Here is a 23,216-nt window from a genome sequence, read left to right as displayed (position 1 = left end):
TGTTTTATGTCAATTAACATCCTGGACTAATTTCTTTGCCTGGGACCTGCACATACAAATGTTTTGGAAACAAACAGCAATTACATTAGAATAAACAAAGACAGAAATCCATTAGTTCTCATCTCTGAATTTCTTGTTGTTGTTTTTTTTTTTTTGGTTTTTCTCCGGTACCGGGAACCGAACTCACGACCTTGCGCTTGCCAGGCAGGCGCTTTGCCGCTGAGCTAAATCCCCAGCCCCCTCATCTCTGAATTTCTTATATATAGTTTCAAAAATAACATGAGAAAAAGAATATACTCTTAAAATTCAGAATCTGTAGTTTGTGAAACTACTCTCATTTTAGCATGAGCTCAGTGCTGACCTTTTCAGATCATTCATAAATAATAAATTCTTTCAAGAGAAATATTTCCAGAGGAAATGAAAAAAATGAACTAAAGCTATGTATTCTGTGGTAATAATGGATAAGAGGACATATAAATGTATATTTTAGTTTACATAGAACATACGAAATTTTTGAATGATCTATGTCTGTTGTTGATATAATTTCTATTATCAATACTGACACTATACATTTTTTTCTTTTTTCTTCACCATCTTTTTTGTTTTTTGTGGTACTGGAGATTGAACTCAGGGCTTTGCACATACAAAGCAGGAGGTCCACCACTGACATACATCTCCAGACCCAACTTTTCTTGAATTTGTGATAATATTACATCGGACACAGCGGTGGGACAGACCAATTTTGATTCTTGCTGTGATGCAACAAACACCAATTAAAAAAAATCTTGTGCTAAGTTGAAATTGAAATCATATCTCAATTACAGATTGCTCACTGGACAATTAAGGGAAAATATTAGAATACAGTTTTCACCACTTGGCTTCTTTCTGCATTAATTTCCACCTAAATATCTAGAAGGTCATCTCCACTTTCATCGCTCTCGACAGTCAGCTGCCTCGTCCACCACTTCTTGACCTCAGAGCCACAGGAAGTCGTGTCTGTCATGGGATTCATCTTGCACACTACAGACTTCATTGTTGTCCTCCCTCCAAACCGTAAGTTGACCGAAGACACTGAATGGCTTATTGGTTTGGGGGCTGTGGAATTAAGAAGTCCTGTGAGCAAGCTGGTGTCACTTCACATTTCGCAATCATTCCTGGAAACCACGATATTCCATCAATGACACTTGAGGCTCCCAGACCCCTATTCTTGGATGTAAAGTAAGAAACCTTTCCAGCATTTGATTGTTTATAATGTATTTAAAAATTGTGGCCATACACAAGTAATAATAATACTTGGAAAAATATGCTTCTTGCCCCCTCACTGAAATAATTATGAAAACTAGAAAATTACTAAAAGTTCCAATTTGAATAAATACAAGTGTCATTAGTTGGTGTTAATTAGCATATGCATAAAAATGAAGAAAAAGAAGGGACAGTATAGTTAAAGTAAGGGTAGAGGGGGTAAAGTAGTGAGGGCTTGCAAAGAAAGATGTGGCTCCAGGTTCCCACAGTCATGACCTTGGGTCCCACTTTGGTAACCTGTAGGTCCATAGCTGCAGGCTGGTTCACATTTCTGAACCCACGTTGCCTCCATTGTAAAGTGAAGAGAATGAAAATGTCCTAACTGTGCTACTGTAAAATACATTAAATGAGACAACACGACACTGGTACGTTATTGGTATCCCCTTAACATGCTCTTTTGCCTTCTCTTTGTCTCCTCAAACTCAGCATGTCCCCAGTAGCTGGTTATTGCCCTTTTTGATTCTGGGCTTACCTACACATGGAGCACTGGAGGCATTTTTGACAATATACTTTTTAAAATCCATGTAAGTCAACACCAAAATGGAACATACTGTCCTAGATCATCTGTCCTACCTGTTATCGTGGTACTGGAACCTCAGCTTGGTCCATGACTATAGTAATATCCTGCAGCTTGTAACCTGCCTCTGGACACTGGCATAGATAATTACCTCTCCCAAAAGCATGGATTCCAAATGTCGCATCTTGCTCAGAAAACTTTCTGGCTCCTAATTGCCTAGAGAGTGAGGTTGAAACTTCTTGGCCTGTCGTTAAGGACTTTTCATGCTGTGGCCCCACCATCTACTCAGTAACCCCTGAATAGTAAATCTCAGATATGAAAAAGGACAATTTCCTTGATGATGACCTTAATTAGGATCCACTAAACATCTCTAGCTACAAAATGTAAGTTGTACTTTCATTGCCTTCTGGAACACATGTGGTGTGGAAGAATTTGTAACATCGTCTATCATCTCATTTGGATATGGCTGAAGTTGGGATGTAGTTAAAAAGCACAGTGAGCCCTGCTGCACTCCAGAATTGGCCCTCTGTAGACAGCACCATGTACAGGGGACACTGGTGTGTGCAGAGCATGGCTCTCCCTCTTTCCATGCCTCTAATGCAGTTGTCTGGGCTTTTAAAAACCCTACATTTGTTCAGAACAAAACTCTCTTGCTTACTCAGTAAAGCTTGGAAAATAATAGAATTATGAGAACTAAAAGAGGAAATATAAGCAATGCATTTAGAAGAGTGATTAGTAGCACTTGTTGTTATTGTTATTAGGTAAACAGTAGGCTGCATGGAGATGGTGACCTGCTCAGCTGCCTATCTCAACATACATAAATGTGTACTGAGATAAAGCAGAGGCTTGTGGTACTGAGATAAAGCAGAGGCTTTCTGAAACTTGGTATCCGCTCATTCCTTCTCAGAACTAATAAAAAATTTGGTCCATATTGCAATGCCTTGATTGCACAGAGATACCTTTGGAAACCTCTCCTTCCTTTCTGAATCTTCATTCTGACAGTTACATTTACAGAAGCTCTGTGTAGGAGAATACTTTTGGTAAGGGGGTGCATTTGTGACTGGCTCACTGTCTGTAAATAATCAGACAGAGACCCTGCTATAGCTCAGATCTAAAATGTTCCCCAAGGCCCTTGTGTTAAAGGCTTGATCCCCTTTGGCAATCAAGAGAGGTGTTGCAATCAATAAGAGGTGGCTGTAGTAAGAGGTCTTAGGTCACTGGGGGTGTGCCCTAGAAGGAGATTATGAGACATGGGTCTCTTCTCTCTCTTTGCTTCCTGGTAGTAACAGGTGAGCAGCTTCCTCCACCACAATATGCTGCCTCACCACAGGCCCAAAGCAATGGGATGACCAGCCAGGGATTGAAACCTCCAAAACTGTGAGCCAAAGTGTACTTTCCCTCTTTTTAAGTTGATTGTCTCATGTATTGGTTATAGCAACAGACAACTAACTCAGACTTGTATTTTGAAACCCAAGACCCAATACAAAGACAGTAAAGATCTTTTAAAGACCCTAATCAAGGGAGAAATGACTGATGCACCAACCCGAGGGCAGACGCCATTGCCCAAACTTCCTTTGGGGTTTCCCAGCATCACCCGCATCCTGCCGACTTCCGCCTCTATCTGACAGAGTGGGGCTCAGGAGCTGCTGCTGGCTGCTCGTCTGTGTGAGAGAAGAAGTAAGTAGTTATGTTTCATCTTTTAAAAAATGTTTTAATTGACACATAATACTTATAGATACTTAGGAGGTATGGTACAATAACTCAATACATGTACACAATGTGTAATGATGAATGAGGGGAATCATCACTTCCATCTTCTCAAATATTTATCATTTCTATGTATTGGAAATCTCTAGACTCCTCTAGTTATTTTGAAATATATCAGAGATTCTTGTTGACAATAGTTGCCCTACTGTGGTGTAAAATATCCAGATTTATAACACGGGTGGAACTGGAGGACATTACATTAAATGAAAAAAGACAGATAGATACCACTTGTTCTCATTCTTTTGTGGAAGCTAAAAAAACTATCTCATAAGAGAAATTATAGCTGTTTCTTAACCTTCTCACTGCTTCCACTGGTCTGGACCCTCCTTTTCTTGAGCTAAAAAAAGAAGCACGGTGGGAAAACAAATGGGAAGTATAACAGGGATGCCCAGTGTTCACCAAGGGAGAGGAAATGTGAAAACGGGCAGACAGAGTCAGGGAAAGCCATCGAGGCACAGCTGCACAGGGGCAACAGGAGACAGCTCTTCAGGAAGCACTTCTTTGCTAGTCCCGCCCTCACCCCTCCACTCCTGAGGACACTGTTGACCTTTTACACCTGGCTGGCAAGTAGGGTAGGGATGGTGGCACTGCAGGAAGGAAGAGGGCAGTGGGACTGGCTGGATCTAGGGCAGTGGGCTTTTGCCATACTGGAGGGCAGAACCTGCAGCTTCAGAAAAGCATCTCTGCAGACAGAGGTCTGTGATGGTCCCCAGAGGAAGCCTAGCACTGAAGACCTCCTAAGCTTCACCTGCTGTCTGTTTCACCCAGAGGCTTCCTCTTTCCTAACCAGCACCTTGGCTTTCACATTGCCTTGGAATTCCCTCGTGGCTTCTCAGTTACCTCTCTAGTTTTTTAAAAAGTCTAAACCAGAGAGCTCTGCAATCATCACCATCCGTTGTCTCACTGTGTGTCCAGATCTAACCCTGGGGTTCACATGAGGCACTGCCAGCTATCCTCAGAAGAGATCCAGGGCAGAGCCACTGCCTATGCCTCCTAGTCCCCTCTTTGCTGACTATCCCTGTAGGAGTCCCTGTAAGTCAGAGCCAGATGATTCCTACAGGCTGGGAGCCAGTGCCATGAAATCCACCCACAACTGGGCTAGTGCATGAGCCTTCTGCTGGGCTGTGGAGCCTCAGGCTTTGGAGTTAGTCACCAACTCCAGATTGTGCTGCTTTGCATGAGCTCTTAGCCACCAAGGGCTATGCATAGAACACTGGACAAGCTCTACCTGGTGAAGCTCAGACCATAACTGCAGTTTCCTAAAGGGGCAGGACCTTCCTGGCAGCTGCTACTCACACACAGGGCTCTCTGGGATGCTGATGACTTTCTGTGCTTTTTTTATATAGTTATGTAGATTGAGTTTGGAAATGAAGATATGCTGTGTTTTAGTAACTAAAAGCTGCTCGGTCCATCTTCTTAAATTCCATATGCTCCCCTGATGCTCAACTAAGGAAGGAAGAATCCTCAACAAGTCTGTTACTGAGAAAAGTTGAAAAGCAAATGCAAACATTTTCGGTAACATAAAGTTAGCAAATTTCCATGGCTTGCTGAGGGGAAGCTTCACGTAACCTGTCCTCTCTGAAGACGTGTAGTATTTCCAGACTCAAATTCAGTCCTTTAGGCAAAGAATCAAAGAATCCTCCCACTACTACATAAATAGCAAAACAGAGCAAAAATAAAACCCCAAACAAACAAGAAAGCAAAACACCAAAAGACAACAAACAGATGACAGACAATAAACCCCAGCAGCATTATACAGTTCAGGGCACTAATATTTTACAGTATTCATATGTTATAGCTTGGATCTTGAATGTACCCCAAAGACCTGATACAGAAAATGGCAGAACCTTCAGGAAGTGGGTCCTTGTTTGAGGAAGTTAGGTCACTGCAGGACGCCCTTGGAGGATATTGGCGCTGGTTTCTCTCTCTTTCTTTTTCTTCCTGGCTACCCTAAGTTCAGTAGCTTCCTTTTACACTCACTCCTGCTGCCTCTCCATAGACACAAAACAATAGACTCAGGCACTGAAATCTCCAAAACTGTGAGCCAAAATAAACCTTTCCTCCTTCTAAATTGATTTTCTCAGGTATTTTGTCTCAGTGTTGGAGGGCTGACTATTATCATACAAATCAGGATCTTTTGAATCAAGCTCCACTGAACCTTGAATGGCAACGACACAAGTACATACTGGATCTACATGCTCTGCCATTTTTGTTGGTTTCAGTGAAAAAAATCCTTGAAGAAATATTGCCACCTTGGTTGAAATGTTTCTGAGACCAGCTCTCCGATTGTTCTGCTGAATCAAGGAACGAACTTCACAGCACATCCTAGAATGAAGGACACCCCATCCCCTACCTCAGGTTGCACACTGTGGTCCTGGCTGTTGGCATTCGTGTCCTCGCTTGGCTGGGTGGTCTCAATGCTGGGAGGGTTCAGGAAGCGGCTCAGCTCCTGCTGTTGGCTCTCCCTCAGGCTGTGGATGATGCTGCATGACTGCTGCTGTTTCTGTGGGAAGATGGTGCTCCCTCAGGAAGGGAAAAATGAGCCCGTGGCCTCCTCCCCTCCCCCATCCAAGTCATACTCTCTTCTCTCCTCTCCAAACACCTGTAGGGTTGGTGAAACCTTAGGAACTTCCAACTGAGGATCCTGAACTAGTTACAGTGGTAACTTAGACTGACACAAAAGAGGGCTTAGGGATTTAGGAACTGCCTTCCCATTCCTTTTCATTTGCACAACAACTGGATTAACTATGCTTATTACTATTACCTTATGCTTTATTTAAAATTACTAACTTCAGTGTTCTATTTTTTTCTTTTCTTTTATTCTTTGCTCACTTAATCCATGCTTGACCTCCCTCTCCTTCCCTCCCTCTCCTGCAAAGAGCGGGAGGCAGAGAATCTTGGGAGATGGAGGAAACCTTGATGACTGTCTTGGTTCTGGACTTTCTAGGCCAGTGCAGGAGGCCAATGCAGTGGGCCGGTTTGTCTTGGCACATCCTGAAGCCAGGAATCCTGTGCCCTCCTAGGGCCTGTGGAGGACAGACTCATCCCTGGAGCTAACAGAGGCCCCAGGGAGCCAGCTGTAACAAGGTCTCAGTGGGCAATTGGTCTCCTTGCAGGAGACAGGGGTGTCTCTTTTCTTCGAGGACCTTCCCTCTTCCAACAGAAATGTATATTTTTGTAGTACCATGTTTTTGTGCAGAGTAGGACAAAACAAATCTTATGTAAACATTATGATGCTTTAAGTATGTAATGATTAGTTTGATCTTTTCTATGTGTGAAGCATAAGTCAAAAACATTCATAAAAGTAATTACCTGAAGGGATACTCACTGTAAGCACCTATATGCCACATAGTCTGTGTTTGTTAATTTATGAGTTTGAGGCTCTTACAAACTTATAGTTTAGGAAACAGTGGACAGATCATTAAAATCCCATGAGCGATGATCTTTAGAGACTGAGCAACATTATCAATGATTTGTTGGAATTTTTAGCAGTGATTTAAAAGTAGTTTTGTAAATTCAGTCTCGGTAGATATATTTGGAATTTGGTTGAGTTTAATAAATGGTGATCATACATATTTTAACAACATGAAGTTGCTGTTTAAACTTCTTATAAGATAATAGAGATGTAATTCACCAGAACCATATTATGGACTTTACGGAAGGGAATGAGGCTGAGTCTGGACTGGGGTAAAGGTTGCACCAGCATCTGGCCCCTCTAAGCATGTGCAGTGGCCACAGTGTGAAGGAGACCAGCCAGTGACAGGTGGCTCTGTGTCATGTTCACGGAGCAGGTGGGGGGGATCTTTCTTTCTCCCATCCTCCTCTGAGGGTGGGGACCCGTGCCATGTGTTCGCAGTTCACTCACAGCCCGGATGCGTTTCAGGCACTTCTTGAGCCACATGCGGATGGTCTGCTTGGCCACCTCCTCCTCAATGGTGTACTCTAACTGCTCCCTTGCCAGGAGCTCCTCCAGCTGCAGGCTTTTCCGGATGTCCACAGAGCGGTAGGAGAGCATGCTACAGGGGAAGCACAGGAGGTCTCATCTGACTCTGCTGAGGTATAGATCCTCGGGGGTGTCAGAGTGCAAACAGGAAGTCACTCAACCTGACCACGGCAGTGATTGAATGTCACCCCTTACTAGCTGGATACACGGTTTTGGGTACACTGTGTCTCTCTCCCTACTCTGTACAATGGAGACAGTCCTGGTACCTACCTGTCTGAGTGATGAACGAACTAGTATTCTGTGAGACACTTAGAGCAGTAAGTACCATGTAAGTTCCTGTAGAAAAGATCTAGGTGATGCGATGCTCTACCTTTCCAGTTGCCTAAGTGCAGATACTGGACATTTCTCTGCAGAGGGAAGACTGCTCCCTCCATACTGTGTTCACAGTTAGCTCTGAATAGAGATGGTTAACATGCTTGGCTATGTGTCTTGCATGCCCCCACCCCATTTCCTTCTCAATTTATCTCATCTATCCCTCTGTGTCTTCCTCACTACTTTCAGACCCTACAAAGTCAGGACTGAATGTTGTTTCCCATTTTGCCCACGGCTCAACTGGCCAGAAAGTAGTGAGTGAAGCTGACACAGCTGCCAGGTCATATCAGGCCCAAGGCGATAAGACAACTCACAGCATGTCGTGGTTGAGGGTCCCCAACCAAAGGAGAACACAACCCCTTCTGACAATGCTATGCAGCCTGTGTAATGGCAGAGTCCCAGATTCCAGTTTGGCCCCATACTCTGAGCTCAGGGCCAACGCTGTACCAGAGCACATTGGGCCCTGATCTAAAATGACTGGAGTCCTCATGAAGGGAGGAACTTGGTCACAGATAGGTACGCAAATGTGCACATACACATGGAAAACACTGTGTTCAGATTGAGGTGAGCTCAAGGTGCTGCTTATACAAGATAAACATTGGCAGGAAGTCACTAAAAGCTGGGGGAAGGCCTGGGACTGTTATGGTTGATACATTGTGTCAACTTGGGGAGTCTAGAGGTTTGGCTAAGTGACTCAGCAGGAAGCCAGAGTGCTTACTTTGTATACATCCCGAGCCTGTGGAAGAGGAGGGCATGGAGATTATGTGAGAGCTACATGCCCCTTAGGTGGGGGTAGCCTGTTTACAAAGTAAGGCAGGGAAAGGAGCTGCCTGCCGCGATTCCTCCCTTTTGCTCTGGCTGTTTGCTGTTCGGCTGCCATTTCCCCCTTTGCTCTTGTTGCTTTGCTATCTTCTGCCTCGGAGCCAGCCAAGTATGGACTGAAACCTCCACAAACTGTGAGCCAAATAAACCTTTCCTTCCTTCATTTTGGGTGTTGGGTACTTTGTCTCAGCAATGAGAGAAAAGTAACCAAGACAGGGACAAATCCCCCTTGACCCCCAACCACTGAGGAAACCAACCCGGCCAACACCCTGACCTTAGACTTCTGGCCTCCAGAACCATGAGACAGTCAGTTTCTGTTGCTCAAGCCCCTCAGTTGATGGCCCTTTGCTGCAGCAGCCCTAAGGACGATTATTACAGAGGTCTCAGACAGAAGGAAAGGCAGAGCCCTGGTCTGATTCTTCGTCCCACCTGAGTGTTCATGACAAGTCTGGAAACCATGGTGTTTTAACTGACCAGGGGCAGCCTTCACAGAATGGGCCTACAGAAGCTTCTAGATGTGCCTGAGGGAGAGGAATGGGATCAGTCTCAGCTCTGCCACATGCCAGGTGACCATGGGCAAGTGGCTTCACTCTTACAGGACAGTCCCCTCATCCCAGAATGAAGAGGCAGAACTGTGCTCTCTCCAGTTCCTTCTACCATCCCTTTATTGGACATCAGTCCACTGCTTCACACATCTCACTGGAAATGATCTCTAGGTGATAGTGAGAAAAGCCGCATGTTGGGGAAGTGTAGCCCCATTTTATAACCATGGATTGTGGTGTTTTAGGTTCTGGACAGATTCATTAATTGCATTCCCGAGGCCTCTGAGGACCCTAGCTTTCATCTCTGGACTCCACTCAGCACTGCACCCTGGCAGTGAAATGCCTCATACCTCAGGACGTCGTGGAAGCTGACGTCGCCGCCGTTGTGCAGCCTCTCCATCTCGTAGCACATGTGTTTGAACAGAAGCTTGTCCTTGTCTAAGTCCACCTCCAGCCGCCCTCGCAGCAGCCTCAGCAGGAACTTCACACGGAACGTGGGAATCACACCCTGAGGGCAGAGGACAACCCAAGTCAGACCTTCTGGGGCTTCACTTGGGGGTATCTTTCCATAGCAAAAAATGAAGACAGAGCAAAACTGAAAACAGGAGCTATTTCTCCAAAGAGCATACCTAGCACCAGGAGGGAAGGCAGTTGTTGGCTGGCTTCTTTGGAAGTGGGCACAATGACCTGTGCTAGGAGCAGCCAGAGTTGGCTTGGGCTTCTCCTGTCTATGCGACACCATAACACAGTTCCTGTGCAGCCAGTTGGGACAGGAAGAGCTCTTCAGCTTCCCCTGGAGCTGACACTATTCACAGCCATCCTGTTGACTCTGTTCCTTCCAACGCACACTTACTGAGCACAGCAAGGCATGTGCACAGACACGGCCAGTGGACATGTACATAACCTGGATGCCAGGACTTCTAAACATGTTATAGTTTATAGCTAGATGCCCCCTAAGAGCCTTGTGTTTTCATAGGTGACACTTTTGGAAAGGTGACTGGATTACAGGGTTTATGGCTGACTCACAGTTAGGAGGTTAAGAGACAGATCTCTGGGGTATGGCCTGGAAGGGTTTAGCTCCCTCCTGGGACCTCCTTTAACTCTCTGCTTTCTGTCTGCCATGCTTGAGCAGCTTTTCCTCCTCTATGCCCCTCTGCCATGCCAGCCTGCCTTGGAGCCAGCTGACTATGGGCTAAAACATACTCTTTTAAGTTATGGGTGATGGGCATTTTGTCCCAGCAATGAGGAAAGTAACTAAGACACATGCATTGTAACTTGTGCTTCCATTGAAAGATCACTCCTTTTCAGTCTTCTGCATGACTAGAGCAGTGAGGTCCCCAACACTGCCTTGTTTCTGGGTCTAAAAAGCTCTAAAAGGTCTTGATACCTTGCAGGTGACACAGCCGGCCACACCAGCCCTGGCTATGTTTCTGGATATACCTGGTGACCCCTGGCTACCTGTTGGTCACTAGCACCCCAGTGTTCTGGGGCTGTGGCCCTCCCTGTGTGTATCTGCTGAGAGCAAGGTCCTGTAGGTGACAGTCAAGGAGACAGCAGTGAGCCCAGATGAGAGGAAAGAGCTCAGCTAGGTGCCTGTACACAGTTCCCTGTCTCAGAAGAAAATCCTGACAGATTGGATCCCAGCCGCAGAGGGCTACCGAGGAGTGAGAGAGAAAAGAGAACGTCGTGAGCTGCCAGATGGCCCTGGTTCAACTCCAGGAACTCCCTGATGCCTACTTTGGCTCACTGATCTTCACTGGACATCAGCATTTCTTAAAACTGTTTTTGGATTTTGCCTAAATCTTTTCATGGTTGAATTTTCCTCAGTTTTCAGGTACAAAGCCAAATGTCTCCTTTGTGGAGGTCCCATGATATTCCCTGCTAAAGCACAGCTCCACTCCAACTCCCGTCTGCCATTGTACCTTCAGCAGTGTGCTCATAACCTCTTGAAATAATACAGACTGAGAGTCCCTTACCTGAAATGTCAGGCTCCAGAAGTGTTTCAAATTTTGGATATTTTTCCAGGTATGCCTGAATATACATAATAAAATATATTGGGTATAGAACCCAAGTCTAAATACTAAATTCAGGCCATTTGCTTCATACACATAGTCTGAAGGTAAATTTATACAGTATTAGTAAGGAGACCATGTTTTGACTGCAACTCATTATATAAGCTCAGGTGTGGAATAGTCTACTCATGGTGTCATGTTGATGCTCATAAACTTCTGAACTGTGAAGCTTTTCATATCCTTGGATTACGGAGGTTCAGCCTGCACTGTTACTAGTAGTGTTGATTTATCTTTTCTTCTTTGCCCACCCTTTAGAATGCAAGCTCTCTCCATCCTGTTCCTTGCTCTATCTTCAAGTGCCTGGACCTGAGTTTGAGTGCTTCCCAGGATGAAGAATGGAAATAGGACAAGGACAGGGAGGAGGAAAGGACGGAGGAAAATGAGGAGGTGGAGGAGAAAGAGGAGGAGAAGGAAAAGGAGAAGGGGGAGGGTGGAGAGAAAAAGGAGAGAGGCTGCTGCCAGTGTGACTGATTCTGAAATCTTGGGTAAGCTCTGTGGCTAAAATATCAACATAATAACTCAGAAACAGTTCAGACTAACCACTTACAGAGACCTCTTAGATAACTCTGTGTTTGTAGTCAGGATGACTGCTGGAGACTGAAGTGATCATGAAGCTCTAACACACTGTTCTTTTGGTGGCGTCAATCCCCTCTCCTGCTCTGAGCCCATGGCCCATTCCTTCAGGATTCCTTGGCTTCCTGTCCTTGCTGGCCTCCCAGAAGTCTGAAGAGGATGTTCCCGGTGGAAAGGACATGGGGAGAAACTGTTTTGTCCTTTTCTTGTCCTAGTTGTTTAGGCTAAATTATCAATGACAGCTTTCTGCAGTGGCCTTTGAAAAGTCAACATATGTGAGTTGCCACCCATAAGAACACTGAAACCTCTGAGATTGGTAAGTAAGTTTTTTCAGGGTTGAGCATAAAACAATGATCTCTACCTCTCTTTTATCATCCACCATATTCCATATGATTTGAAAGTGACGAAGATCATTATAACTTAAAAGCTGATCCTCTTCAGTGGAATAAAATAAGGAGAAATTCTCCACAATTATGGCTAAAAAAAGCAGAAGAAAAATTCAGAAGTTAGGCAATTAGGCTAATCTGTCATTTTTTTAAAGAAAAAGTAAAATATCTATTATAAATAATGGATTTTATCATCCACATTATAAAGCCAAATTTTTGAAGTGCTTTCAGTTTGGTTTCCAAGTTGGCACATTTTATACTTGGACTAAGCTATTCATCGAGCTCTCATCGTTCCAAAACACGAGGGTCATGCGCACAAACACACATTCTGCGTGTGTGTAGACTTTTGTGCCAGCTGGCTGTAACTCTTGGTTAAGAGTTCCACGGCAGCTTTTGAAGGTTGTACTTGGTTCTGGGTAGCCCCACAACTGAATGAACAAAATGTAACTTTCAAAAACAAAAAATGTAATATTTTGAGGCTACCAAGGTAGACCTCCCTGTAGTTTGGTCAATGCAATCTATGGGAAGAGCTCTTTTGAAATTAACAATTATAATAAATAGCAAAACTCTTGAAATTGCAATCAACTGTCATTTACATGTCTTTTAAAGGTCTTTCCAACTTCTGCATTGAGAGGCAATGATTTATAATTAAGGCCATGGAACACCAGCCCCAAGTAATCTAGGATAATTACTTGAAAATTGTACATAATTATCTAAGTACCTGAGTTTGACGAAATGAAAAAATATTCAATGAACATCACTTACCTACAAGCAGATTTAGCATGATGTAGGCAATGATGACATAAAATGAACAGAAGTACATAAGTGCTCCTGCATAATTTCCACAGTCTGTTGCCCAGTATGTAAATTCATCTGGGGTACAGAAAGGAGGCTGAACCTGGGAGGCAGTAGGACAAGAGGGAGGATAGGGTAAGAGGAGAAAAGAATACAAAGTTCTGCTGACTGTAGTCCGTGCACACATTCCTAGCCATACAGACTATTATCGACTTCAGAGTCATCTTGCAAATACCACGTACACTGGGTAAGTCATGTGTAGCAAAAAATCAAGAAGAATATTTCATTTACACTATGTTTTTGGTATCCTAAAATCCCAAGTTCATTGCCATTGTTAGAAGCACTTTCATGGCACTGTGAAATGAACTGGTTTCTTCCAATAGCTGTGCTTCCTGCTACTTCTACCAGTCCCAAGTCCTAAGAAGCCACTGTGATAAAATTACAGAAAGTCAAATAAAAAGGCTTTTAAAACTGTTCTGACTTTAGAACAAAATGATAGGAATTAACAGTGGCTGTTATATAATGTGCTGTTATCTTTAAAATATTAAAGAAAATTGTTCTGACTTGAGACATGGGTTACGATTTAGGAAGGCTAACTATGCATAGGAAATTCATATTTAAATTGTGTTAGAAGTAATTCCCATCCTTGGGGTATTGCTACGGGACGTTACAGAGCAGCACAAGACTCAAGTTATCATTCTCTAGGGGCCCATGAAAATGCCAACACCTCTAAGAAAAAGTCCTGGTTTCTTTCAGCCAATGAGCAGCTCTTTCATCTACATTCCCATAGCATTCTGCTGTTATTTTTACTTAGAATTTATTTAATTATGCCTTAGGTTATATTTGGTTTCGTAAATTTGGTCTGGCGCGTAAAGTTGTGTAGTTCTTACTGTGTGCCAGGTTTGTGCCACGCATTTGGAATAGACTGCTAAGAGAGGCAGAAGTCTGCACTTCTAATGCTGCTGATACCACACGGTGTACCAGGAGGCCCATGTGGCAATTTAAATTTAAATTTATATTAATGAACATGAAATAAAAGTAAACTGGATGTAAAACACAGTTCCTCAAATGCTCAACAGCCACATTTGGCTAATGGTTCCTGAACTGGGCAGCCTAGATTTCCACCACTGCAGAAATTCTTATAGGACAGCATTAGTGTGGAAGGTAAGAGGCAGATGGAACAAAGGAATTTAAGTGGAAAGTTCATTGGAGTGGTGAGAGGCTACAAGGGAGAAATATAGAGTGTTGTAAGAACACATAACCTGCAGTCCTAGGGGAGAGCAAAATAGCAGGAGGAACTGGCACTTAAACTGAGATTAGAAGGATGACACAGAAATATCCTGGAGGAGATAGGATGCCAGAGAAAGAGTGGCTCAGAACCTTTGGCATCAGCTTGCAGAGGACACCTTGGATTTAAAAATGAGAACATAGCCTATGGCCCAGGGCAAACCAGGGGTTCAGGTAGTATCTGTTGAATGCAATAAATTGAAGAAGTCAAGCAGCCCCTTTTAACTTCCACAATAATAAAGGTTGACAGGAAAGAACAATGCTCATGCAAAGTATATTTGTTGACTAAGACAACAGCTCAAGTTGGGTTAATGAATATTTTCTTCTGTATATTAATGCATTGTAATGGAAAAGTTTCAATTCATGGATTAAAAGGCCCAGATATATATTTTGTATACAAAGTCTTGATGCTAACAAGGATGACATCACCATAATGCATTGCCAAAGAGTTTCATGCTTATTTTAAGTTGAGGCACTGATAAAAATGAAGGGATAGTTACCATACAATCATGCATAATCTTGTTCCAGTCTTCACCTGTGACAATTCGGAAGAGTACAGTAATAGCTTTGCCAGCTGAAGAAAAATTTGCATGCCTAATTTAAGAAACAAAAACAAAAACAAAAACAACAGAATGTGAATAGTATGGTTTGTTGTTTGTTGAAGTAATATTGTTTGTCATCATCAAAACGGTGGATTTTGCAGCTATTTTGGTTGCTACATTATCATTTCCAAACATTATATTCTTTTATTTATTCGTCTAAGGTGTCTGCAAGTATAGCTGCCTGAATAAGTCACTTCAAGCTTGTTCACCAACTGATTAGCATTCATCTTGAATGGCTGAGTGAGCAAGTTTTGGCAACAAAAAGTGATTCATTCCTTCATTTGGACTAAGCTATAAAAGGGGATTTGACACATGGTCATGGATCAAATAACAAGTACATTCTCCAATATGAGACATTTGTCTTTACTTTGTTGTTTCAAGATATTTTAAAAAAATGAAATGCTCCCATAAAAATTAAGACAATCTTTGAAAAATACTTTCTGTACATTAACACCATTTTGAGCTTCTAATTTTCCATATTTTGCTGAAAAGAAAGGCATTTCAAAAGTTTCACCCATTAAAAAGGAGAGCATTTTGTGAAACAATAAAAGGGCAGGAACAGTGGTAGAATTAGGAGTCATTACTCCCTAGTGTTGGTAGAATTATGGATTCTTTTTTTTCCCCTTTATTTCTGAATTTTCTAAGGTTTCTAAAGTAAACATGCATAGCTTTTTCCAATCAGAAAAAATGCCATTGAAAATGTGGGTATTTTATTTCATTTTAATTTACAAATGATTGTTTTCCTTCCCCTCTTCCTTAGTCTTTAATGAACCAGAAAATCTTTTAAGTTTTTCATGATTTTATTACTAAAGTATTTGCTTGCTAAATGAATAGAAAGATAAATGTACAGCAACCTGTTAATGTTCTCTCCGTACTTCACAGTACCAAATAAAACAACACCAGCAAAAGCATAGCAGAGCAGCAAGAGGAACATCCCAACTATGATGAAGAAGCTTTTGTACATGCTGACAACCACGGTGAGGAGGAGCATCTTTAGTGTCACCTGGAGATGAGGGGGATGTGGTGTTGGGACAGACAGGGAGAGAGAGAGAATAATCAATTTACCAAGCCGTGGAAGGTCTGGTAGTGAATATTTTGTAAGGAGTTTGGCTAGAGACTGACTCTCAAGAATTTGTCACTTAAAAGTTGCTTTCTACTAGGTATTAAATTTAAATATTGTTCAAAAATCATCAGGCACTGAAAAATTCTATTCATACTTTGAACTGTTCAGTATTTTAAGCTACATTAATAAAAGTGGCACCCTGAGTTCTTAGCTTTCCATTTTCTTTTCTTTTGTTTCTAATTCTCCATAAAAGGCTATACATTTTTGATTCATTGTGAGTATACTGAATTCACTTTCACAAAAACCAAATCTAGCTAATTGCATAATGCTAAATACCACAAAACAGTGAATATATTTACTATGTGAATATATGGAATATTTAGGAAAGAATATTAGTAACAAACGAGGAAACAATGTCTCTAAAAAGTGAAAACCGTAGGTAGAACAAATGCATGACCATTAACAAAGAATATACACCAATCTGGAATCATGGAACCATGATTGTTCATTAAATATTATTTTTCTCTGCACTAAAGTTACCTTTATTAAATATAAAAACAATATAGATAAAAGTACATCTGTGTGATCATTAGTTTTTATTTTCATGGCTGATATGTTATCTTTGATTGATAATTGTGTTTACTTTGCAAATATGAAGAACAAATTAAGCAATATAAATAGTAGGAAACATGTCACAAGATAATTAAGCTACTAATTTGTTTTAATATTTCATATATTTTTTTTCCTTTTTTTAATTTTAAAAATAAAAAGAAGATAACATTAACAGACAGACAACCTTTTACAAAATAGCAAAAGAACAGTACAGACAATACAGAGTTACAAACAAAGTGGTAGGAAATTAACAATGCTTGCTGTATTACATATTGATATCTTCAAAGTGGTTTCTCATGAAAACAGATAGAGATATGCAATATTGAACAATCAAGGACTCATTGACAGATTCTTTCAGCAATATTTCATATTTTTAATCTTGACTTTATGTCATCTATCTCCTGGTTCCCTATTTCTGTCTTTTATTTTTGTCTTTATCTATGCTTTGACTTTCTCATGTAAGTGAAATCGTGTGATATTTAAGCTTGGGTGTCTGACTATTTCACTTAGCATTGTTGATCTCAAGGTGCATCCATCATTTAATAATTTGAGGGCTACAGTGCTAAGCACCCAAGGGAGCTGAAGTCCACTGGCCACTGAGCTTTCACAGGTGACCCTTGACAGCATTCTTCACCACATACTCACATGCTTTCCGCAGATGGAGAAAAACCTGAAGACGATCACACACGCACCCATCATGTAGGTGTATGCGTTCTGAAATTGAAACAGAAGACAGCCTCTCATCATTTGCACAAAAAACCTTGTTAGAGTCCTATTTTTCATTTTAAGTCTTCTGTGAAGCCTACTGAATAATTAGCTCAATAAAATGTGAAAATTCTTATAAGAAATTTATCTAAAAAAAAGTGCTAAAAAGGTCACTGCCAAAACTCATGAATAAATGTTAGCTACAAAATCAAATCTCAAATGAAACAAGTTCTGTGTTGCTTAACTGAATTCTGTATTTCAAAATTTATTTTACATAACAGAGTGACTAGCTCCTTTGAGGACAGTGTGTGACAGGATAATTGTGTGACATGAGGAAGTCAGGTGAGATAGAAAATATAGGAATCCTGGCCCGGAGAAAGGGCCCATATTGGAGTAGGTTGGCGAAGACAGACTGCTTTCTGAAGACCAGCCACAGGTCCACTCACCTACACTGTGTTCAGAAAAGTTCCCTCTCCTCAGCAACATACCCATTTCTTTCTTCAAGTGTGTAATTAAAGCAAAAGATGACTCTGCGCCTTATGACTAGGAAGGCTCCCTCTGAGAAACAAAGATCTCACCAGCTACAACTGCAATAACAACTTTGACATTCAGCTGATGCCAAAGCATGACTATTCTCCCAGCCAAATGACAACAGTCACAGATGGGTCCCTGGGAAGGGGGTCCTGTGAGATCTTTGGTGAGGCATAAGTGAAGGAATGTTTACACATTGCTCTTTGGAGGGAGGACGGGCTGCACTTTCCTTCCCAGCATTCCCAGTGGTCCACTGCAAAATATGGCCGAGAATGAGCATACTTTCAAGACCAGAGTTCTTGGGAAGAACAGAAGCAGTCAAGCAGAATGGACAGTTGGTTTTGGGGCTCAGGTTTTCCTATTTGGAGACATCTGGTATTAGGAAGCCTACTCTATTTTTCTGCTTGGATAGATTAGCTTTCAGCTAAATATTCATCTACACAAAGAAAAGCATGGACTTTTGTGCCTTTTGTCCCTAAGTCAGCTCAGGATCCATTGTGGATACCTTCGCCCTTCGTGTTCTGATGGTAATGACAATCTGCACCTTCTAGGATGGTGATCTGATGAGTTTTCACCTGGACCACAGGTCCCAAGCAGACCCACTTTAGCATAATTCTCACTGATGTGTGAGCATGCACGGATTGTGTACTTAGTTTTGCAAGGTGTAAGGTTTACAAGAACAGTGACTGTTTTTGTTTTGCTCATGTCATTCTACTCAGTCCAGCATAGTGGCTTACACAACTTTGTCCTCAAAACTATCTTTCAAAAACAAAGCTGGTGACTGAAAGCTCAGATAGCCTCTGATGCTGAACACAACAACTGTTTTAAAAAGACACTTCATGTGTTCATGAGTGTGGCAATTTTATACTAAAGCAAGGCCTTTTGATGATTTAAATGGATTCTATATGTTACAGGTTTTATGCATCGAATACTGAAAGAGATGGGAGGATGGAGAAAGCTAGTAATGATACTTTTGGTGGGGATCTCTGTTTTAGTTTTCCTTGCTCAAGGAAGACTAATAAAAACAAGGTATTTTTAATAATGCCTATGGGTTGGTATAACCTTTAGGAGCTTTACATGCATGATTTCATGTGACTCCCTAGAATGCCTCTGTGGAATAGGTGGATTACAAAGTCATATTTCCTGGTTCAAAGCAAGGATCAAGCATCACCAAAGGCAAACAAACTGATCATGGCTCAACAATGGTGAGTCTGAGACTAGGACTCATATCTCCATGGGCTGCAATACCCAATACATAACCCGCCAGCCACATATGCTTTCTGAACACTTGCAATGTAGCCAATCTAAGTGAGGATGAGCACTGTAAAGGTAAATTCTACAAAGGCTTCATACCAAAAGAAAAAAATTAATTAACAATTCTTTATAACTTACATGTTAAATGACAGTATTTTGTATATGGGCAGGTTAGAAAATATATTATTAACGTATTGTCATTTATTTCTTTTAAAATTTCACCTAAAAATTTAAATGTCACATTTTGTTTTCCTTGAACAGCACCACTGTAGATAACAGTCAAATACACAGACTCTTATAGGTTTGGAAATGGACTTCAGTCTAAAACGGAAGATGAAAGCATTTTAGGAAAAATAGAATAGGTACAGAGATGGGAACGGTGTGCTTCAGGAAAATGGCAGCTAAATGTCTGGGAGAGAATAAGGCTGTGGAAGTAACTAGGAATCACACAGTAAAATATTGATTATCATGGAGCAGGAAGGATGCTACATTCCAGTTCAGAAATCAGGGTCTGAGCCTTCTGATACCAGCTTGCATCAGAATTAGATGGGCCTCTTAATCTCTGTTTCAGTTTTCCTTGCTCAATGTTTTAACCTCTGCTAAAATGAAAAGTTAAATGAGAAGATTTGAAGGCTCTTTTTTGTGGCTTACACACTCTAAGACTTTGAAAGGCCAGGGTGCAGCTACATGAGTGTGGGCATGTGTATGAGCAAGAGGAGCAGGGGGCTGGCCATGATCATAGCTGGTCTCTACAGAGGTTCATCTAGCATGGGACAGTGGTTGACATGGAGTGAAATGAGACTGGATGTAGGACAGAGGTGACCAAACAAAATAAAGTTTCACTTGTGCTTACCAAGAGGGCAAAGTGAAGCACTACCCACACAACACCCAGGGACGTCACCAGGAGGTCGTATCGATTTCTTCTGCTTTGCCAGAAGCCAGCAGGCGACATTGCTATGATCTTCATTGTAACCTGGAGAAAAACAATGAAGAGAATCCAGGGGTGTTCAGCACATATTTAAATCTATTAACTTAAGACCTACTATGTTTGTATGTGATGTAGTAAATAGAAAGAGGAGTTAATTGCCAAGATAAATGGTTTTCTTTTTAAAGCTAAGTAGGTTACACATCTATATTTGCCACACTCTCTTCTTGTGTTTTATGACAACTCTGATAGCAGGACATTTTTCTCTCTTAAGTAAAAGACCAAAGATTTTCTAAAACATCAATCACTATAGGGTAAAATGAGAATCTGCTTGCATTTCAAAGACAAATACACTGGAAAGTAATATTATACAGACCACATATTAAAATAATCTTGGCTGGGCCAACTGTTCACTTTGCTATCACATCGTAATTTGAATCCCTGAATTACAGTGGCTTGTGCAGTTCGCTGTAAATAGTTGCACTCATGTAACTAGACAGGCCAACGTTCAGAAGTTACCATCCACAGCACCACTTGTGCGGCTAGAGAAATTGGGACTATAAAGTGAAGTCTTTATTCAAGTTAAGCCTAATGGCCTGAAAACGAAAATATCCTAAGCATAGGCTCCCCTGCTCCTGCCCCACCCCTAAGCTCTGTGGAACCCAGAGCTGAAAGGAAGTGCCATTAAAGGGACACTGATTCATTTCAAAATTGTGCCTGGCTTCCCCGAGGGCCAGCTGACTCATTACTGTACCTCTAGAACAAAGATGAAGGTGAAAACAACCGACATTGTTGCCAAAGGCACAGTCACCGGGTCCTCCACGTCCCACTGTAACAGGAAGAACACACAGTCATTGCCACACCCCCGGGGCATACACAGACTTCCCCATTTTAACACACCCATGCATTTTAATTTTTGTATTGAAGGGTACAGACTGCAAATGGCTAAGGCAGTTTATGATACTCTTGGAAGTACCAGCAATTACAAATACACCTCCATTTTATTTTCCAGCAGATTGTTTCTGTTTTCATGGTTGTCTTTGATCTATTTTGATTTTATTTTAGTACATGGTGAGAGATATGGGTCCAGCGTCAGTCTTCTGCCTATGTGTAACCAGCTTTCCCAGCACCATTTGCTAAAAAAGCTTTTTTCCAGTGTATGTTTTGGGCTCTTTTGTCAAAGATTAGGTGGCTGAATGTGCCTGGGGTTAGCTCTTTTGCAAATGGGAAGGGGATCCAGAGACACAGGGAAAGGGAAGGGAGAGGAAGGGAAATAAAGAGAAGGAATATATGTTAAGTACATGCGCAGCCCCCTGCGATGAATGTAGACATTACGTACCGCAAACATCTACTAATAATTTTGTTTTAAAGTCCACTCCCAGAGTCTCAGAGTGAAAGGTGCAAAAGTACCTTAACAGAGAGCAACACGGATTGGGCCAGAACAAGCAACGCAATGGTTCTCTTAAAAAACGGGTGCTGAGTTATGTCATACATTTTAGCTCTAAAACCGTCATTATCTAGAAAAGAAAGGATTAGGCAAGGGCATTTTAGACATGGCTCACATTTACTTTCTTGTCTTTTATTTTCTTTAATGCTCATCGCAGAGCCCATTAACTCCCCCCACCGCCACCCCCAGTTCAATCTATCGTGATTTTGCAGGAATGGCTGACTCTGGATATTTAAAACAACAGCGCAGGTTACCAGCCCTGTTGGAAGGAGAATCACATTGTTCCACCGCTGTCAGTTTAGTACATTTCACTCATATTTGTAAAAGGCAAGCACAGATATATTTTATTTAAAATTTCGTTTGTTTTCATGAAGGCTTATTCTGAGGGCACTGAAGCACGGTTTTTAGGTGGCTGATTTTAATAGCCTTATGGAAAGGTCTGGAGTTTAGAGCCTGTGTCTGAATTAACTTATGCACAAACCTCCTAGTGGCCTCACAATTATTATTTTAATTTAAATCTGAGACTCCTGGGGAATCATGAACACTAGTGCCCAGCATGAATAAAATCAGAGCATCTTTGATACCAGGACGAGGTGGGAGATGAAGGGGCTGCGCGATCTTCAGTCTGCTCTTGAGATCTTCCCATCTTCTCTGATCTACAGTCAGCAAAGCCGTCCCCTTGACAAACAAAGAAAGCAGCCAAAGGAAAAGGAAAAGAACATTGCGCTTGGAATGGCTTTACAAACAGGGCCGACATGGGGCTTGGCATAAAGATATTCTTCAAACACCGCGCTGGCTAGGGAAACATGCTCAGAACTCTCTATCGGTCATGAGAGGAGTCTCCAAATTGATGGCCACATGTTTCAGAGTATTCAACAGCCTTCGATTTTTATCTTTGAAGATGTTTAATATCCAGGTTTGGGAAAATTTCAAGAAGGCTTTCTACATGAGCCCATTTTCAAAAAGGGGTACTACTAGTGGTTAATTTGTTTTCATTCCGTAGGAGCAAAACTGCAGCTTGTCAATGGTGCTTTCTAATTAAGGATATTTTTCTATTTTTGAAAAGACATTCTAATATGTGCAATTGTAAGACTATTTTTAAGAGGTACAAAGCCATAGAATTTGCCTCTTTAGAAGTTAGTGCTGTGATAACTTACTAAACCAGATATTTAGCAGGGATCAGATAGTCTGTGTTATGTAATTGAATACTTGATTAAAATACACATCGATTATACTGTGTTGCATTGGACTGGATTATATCTTATTATATTACAAAGGCAGAAATGTAATTTAAGAATCTGAGGGATCAACCACTGTTGATTCGTATTATTTTGTCTTGAGTCTGTATCACTTTGAATGTTCTTGCTTTGATTAGTTTGTGATACTGGTATACTACTACTGATCTTTTTGTTTGTTGCTCATTTACTACTCTCTTTAAAAAAAAAAACCTACCTCACCTTCCCCTTCCCCTTCCTTCTTCAAGGTAACTACTGATGTTCCAGGGAATTTTAAGAATTTTGTGCTTATATGTATGCATAGGCATACAAGAGCATTTGAGTTTTAAAATTGGTATAGTTGGTATCTAATATGTGCTTATTATACCATTTATCTTTTCATTGGACAGTATGTGCTCCACACAGCTAGATTCCTAGACCTAATTTGCTCACTTTATCTGCCCACATACCTCAAATATATCAGA

At 41.5% G+C, this 23,216-nt stretch overlaps 1 protein-coding gene across 4 annotated transcripts in view; it reads right to left on the bottom strand.

The window, feature by feature from the left end:
- Positions 1-214: 214 nt before the first annotated feature.
- Nalcn (sodium leak channel, non selective) overlaps positions 215-23,216 on the bottom strand; it is a 291,122-nt gene continuing 268,120 nt past the window's right edge. For 2 of the 4 annotated variants that reach the window (XM_005374037.2, XM_005374039.2), the window contains 14 exons: positions 22,102-22,195; positions 21,481-21,587; positions 20,825-20,899; positions 19,999-20,118; positions 17,301-17,369; positions 15,835-15,983; positions 14,879-14,972; positions 13,062-13,194; positions 12,272-12,387; positions 9,616-9,773; positions 7,452-7,602; positions 5,940-6,089; positions 3,363-3,480; positions 215-1,095 (listed from right to left, as the gene is read on the bottom strand). In XM_005374037.2, the coding sequence (XP_005374094.1) occupies positions 902-1,095; positions 3,363-3,480; positions 5,940-6,089; positions 7,452-7,602; positions 9,616-9,773; positions 12,272-12,387; positions 13,062-13,194; positions 14,879-14,972; positions 15,835-15,983; positions 17,301-17,369; positions 19,999-20,118; positions 20,825-20,899; positions 21,481-21,587; positions 22,102-22,195 (1,728 nt within the window). In that variant the 3' untranslated portion in view covers positions 215-901. The remainder of the gene's footprint in view (positions 1,096-3,362; positions 3,481-5,939; positions 6,090-7,451; positions 7,603-9,615; positions 9,774-12,271; positions 12,388-13,061; positions 13,195-14,878; positions 14,973-15,834; positions 15,984-17,300; positions 17,370-19,998; positions 20,119-20,824; positions 20,900-21,480; positions 21,588-22,101; positions 22,196-23,216) is intronic. The other 2 variants (XM_005374038.2, XM_013515982.1) reach the window with 2 other exon arrangements.

This window comes from Chinchilla lanigera, unplaced genomic scaffold, assembly GCF_000276665.1.
Source record: "Chinchilla lanigera isolate Chin_1 unplaced genomic scaffold, ChiLan1.0 scaffold00003, whole genome shotgun sequence".
NCBI classification, from domain to species: domain Eukaryota; kingdom Metazoa; phylum Chordata; class Mammalia; order Rodentia; family Chinchillidae; genus Chinchilla; species Chinchilla lanigera.
The sequence above is the reverse complement of the archived record's forward strand: the minus strand, read 5'-3'. Positions and strand labels throughout refer to the sequence as shown.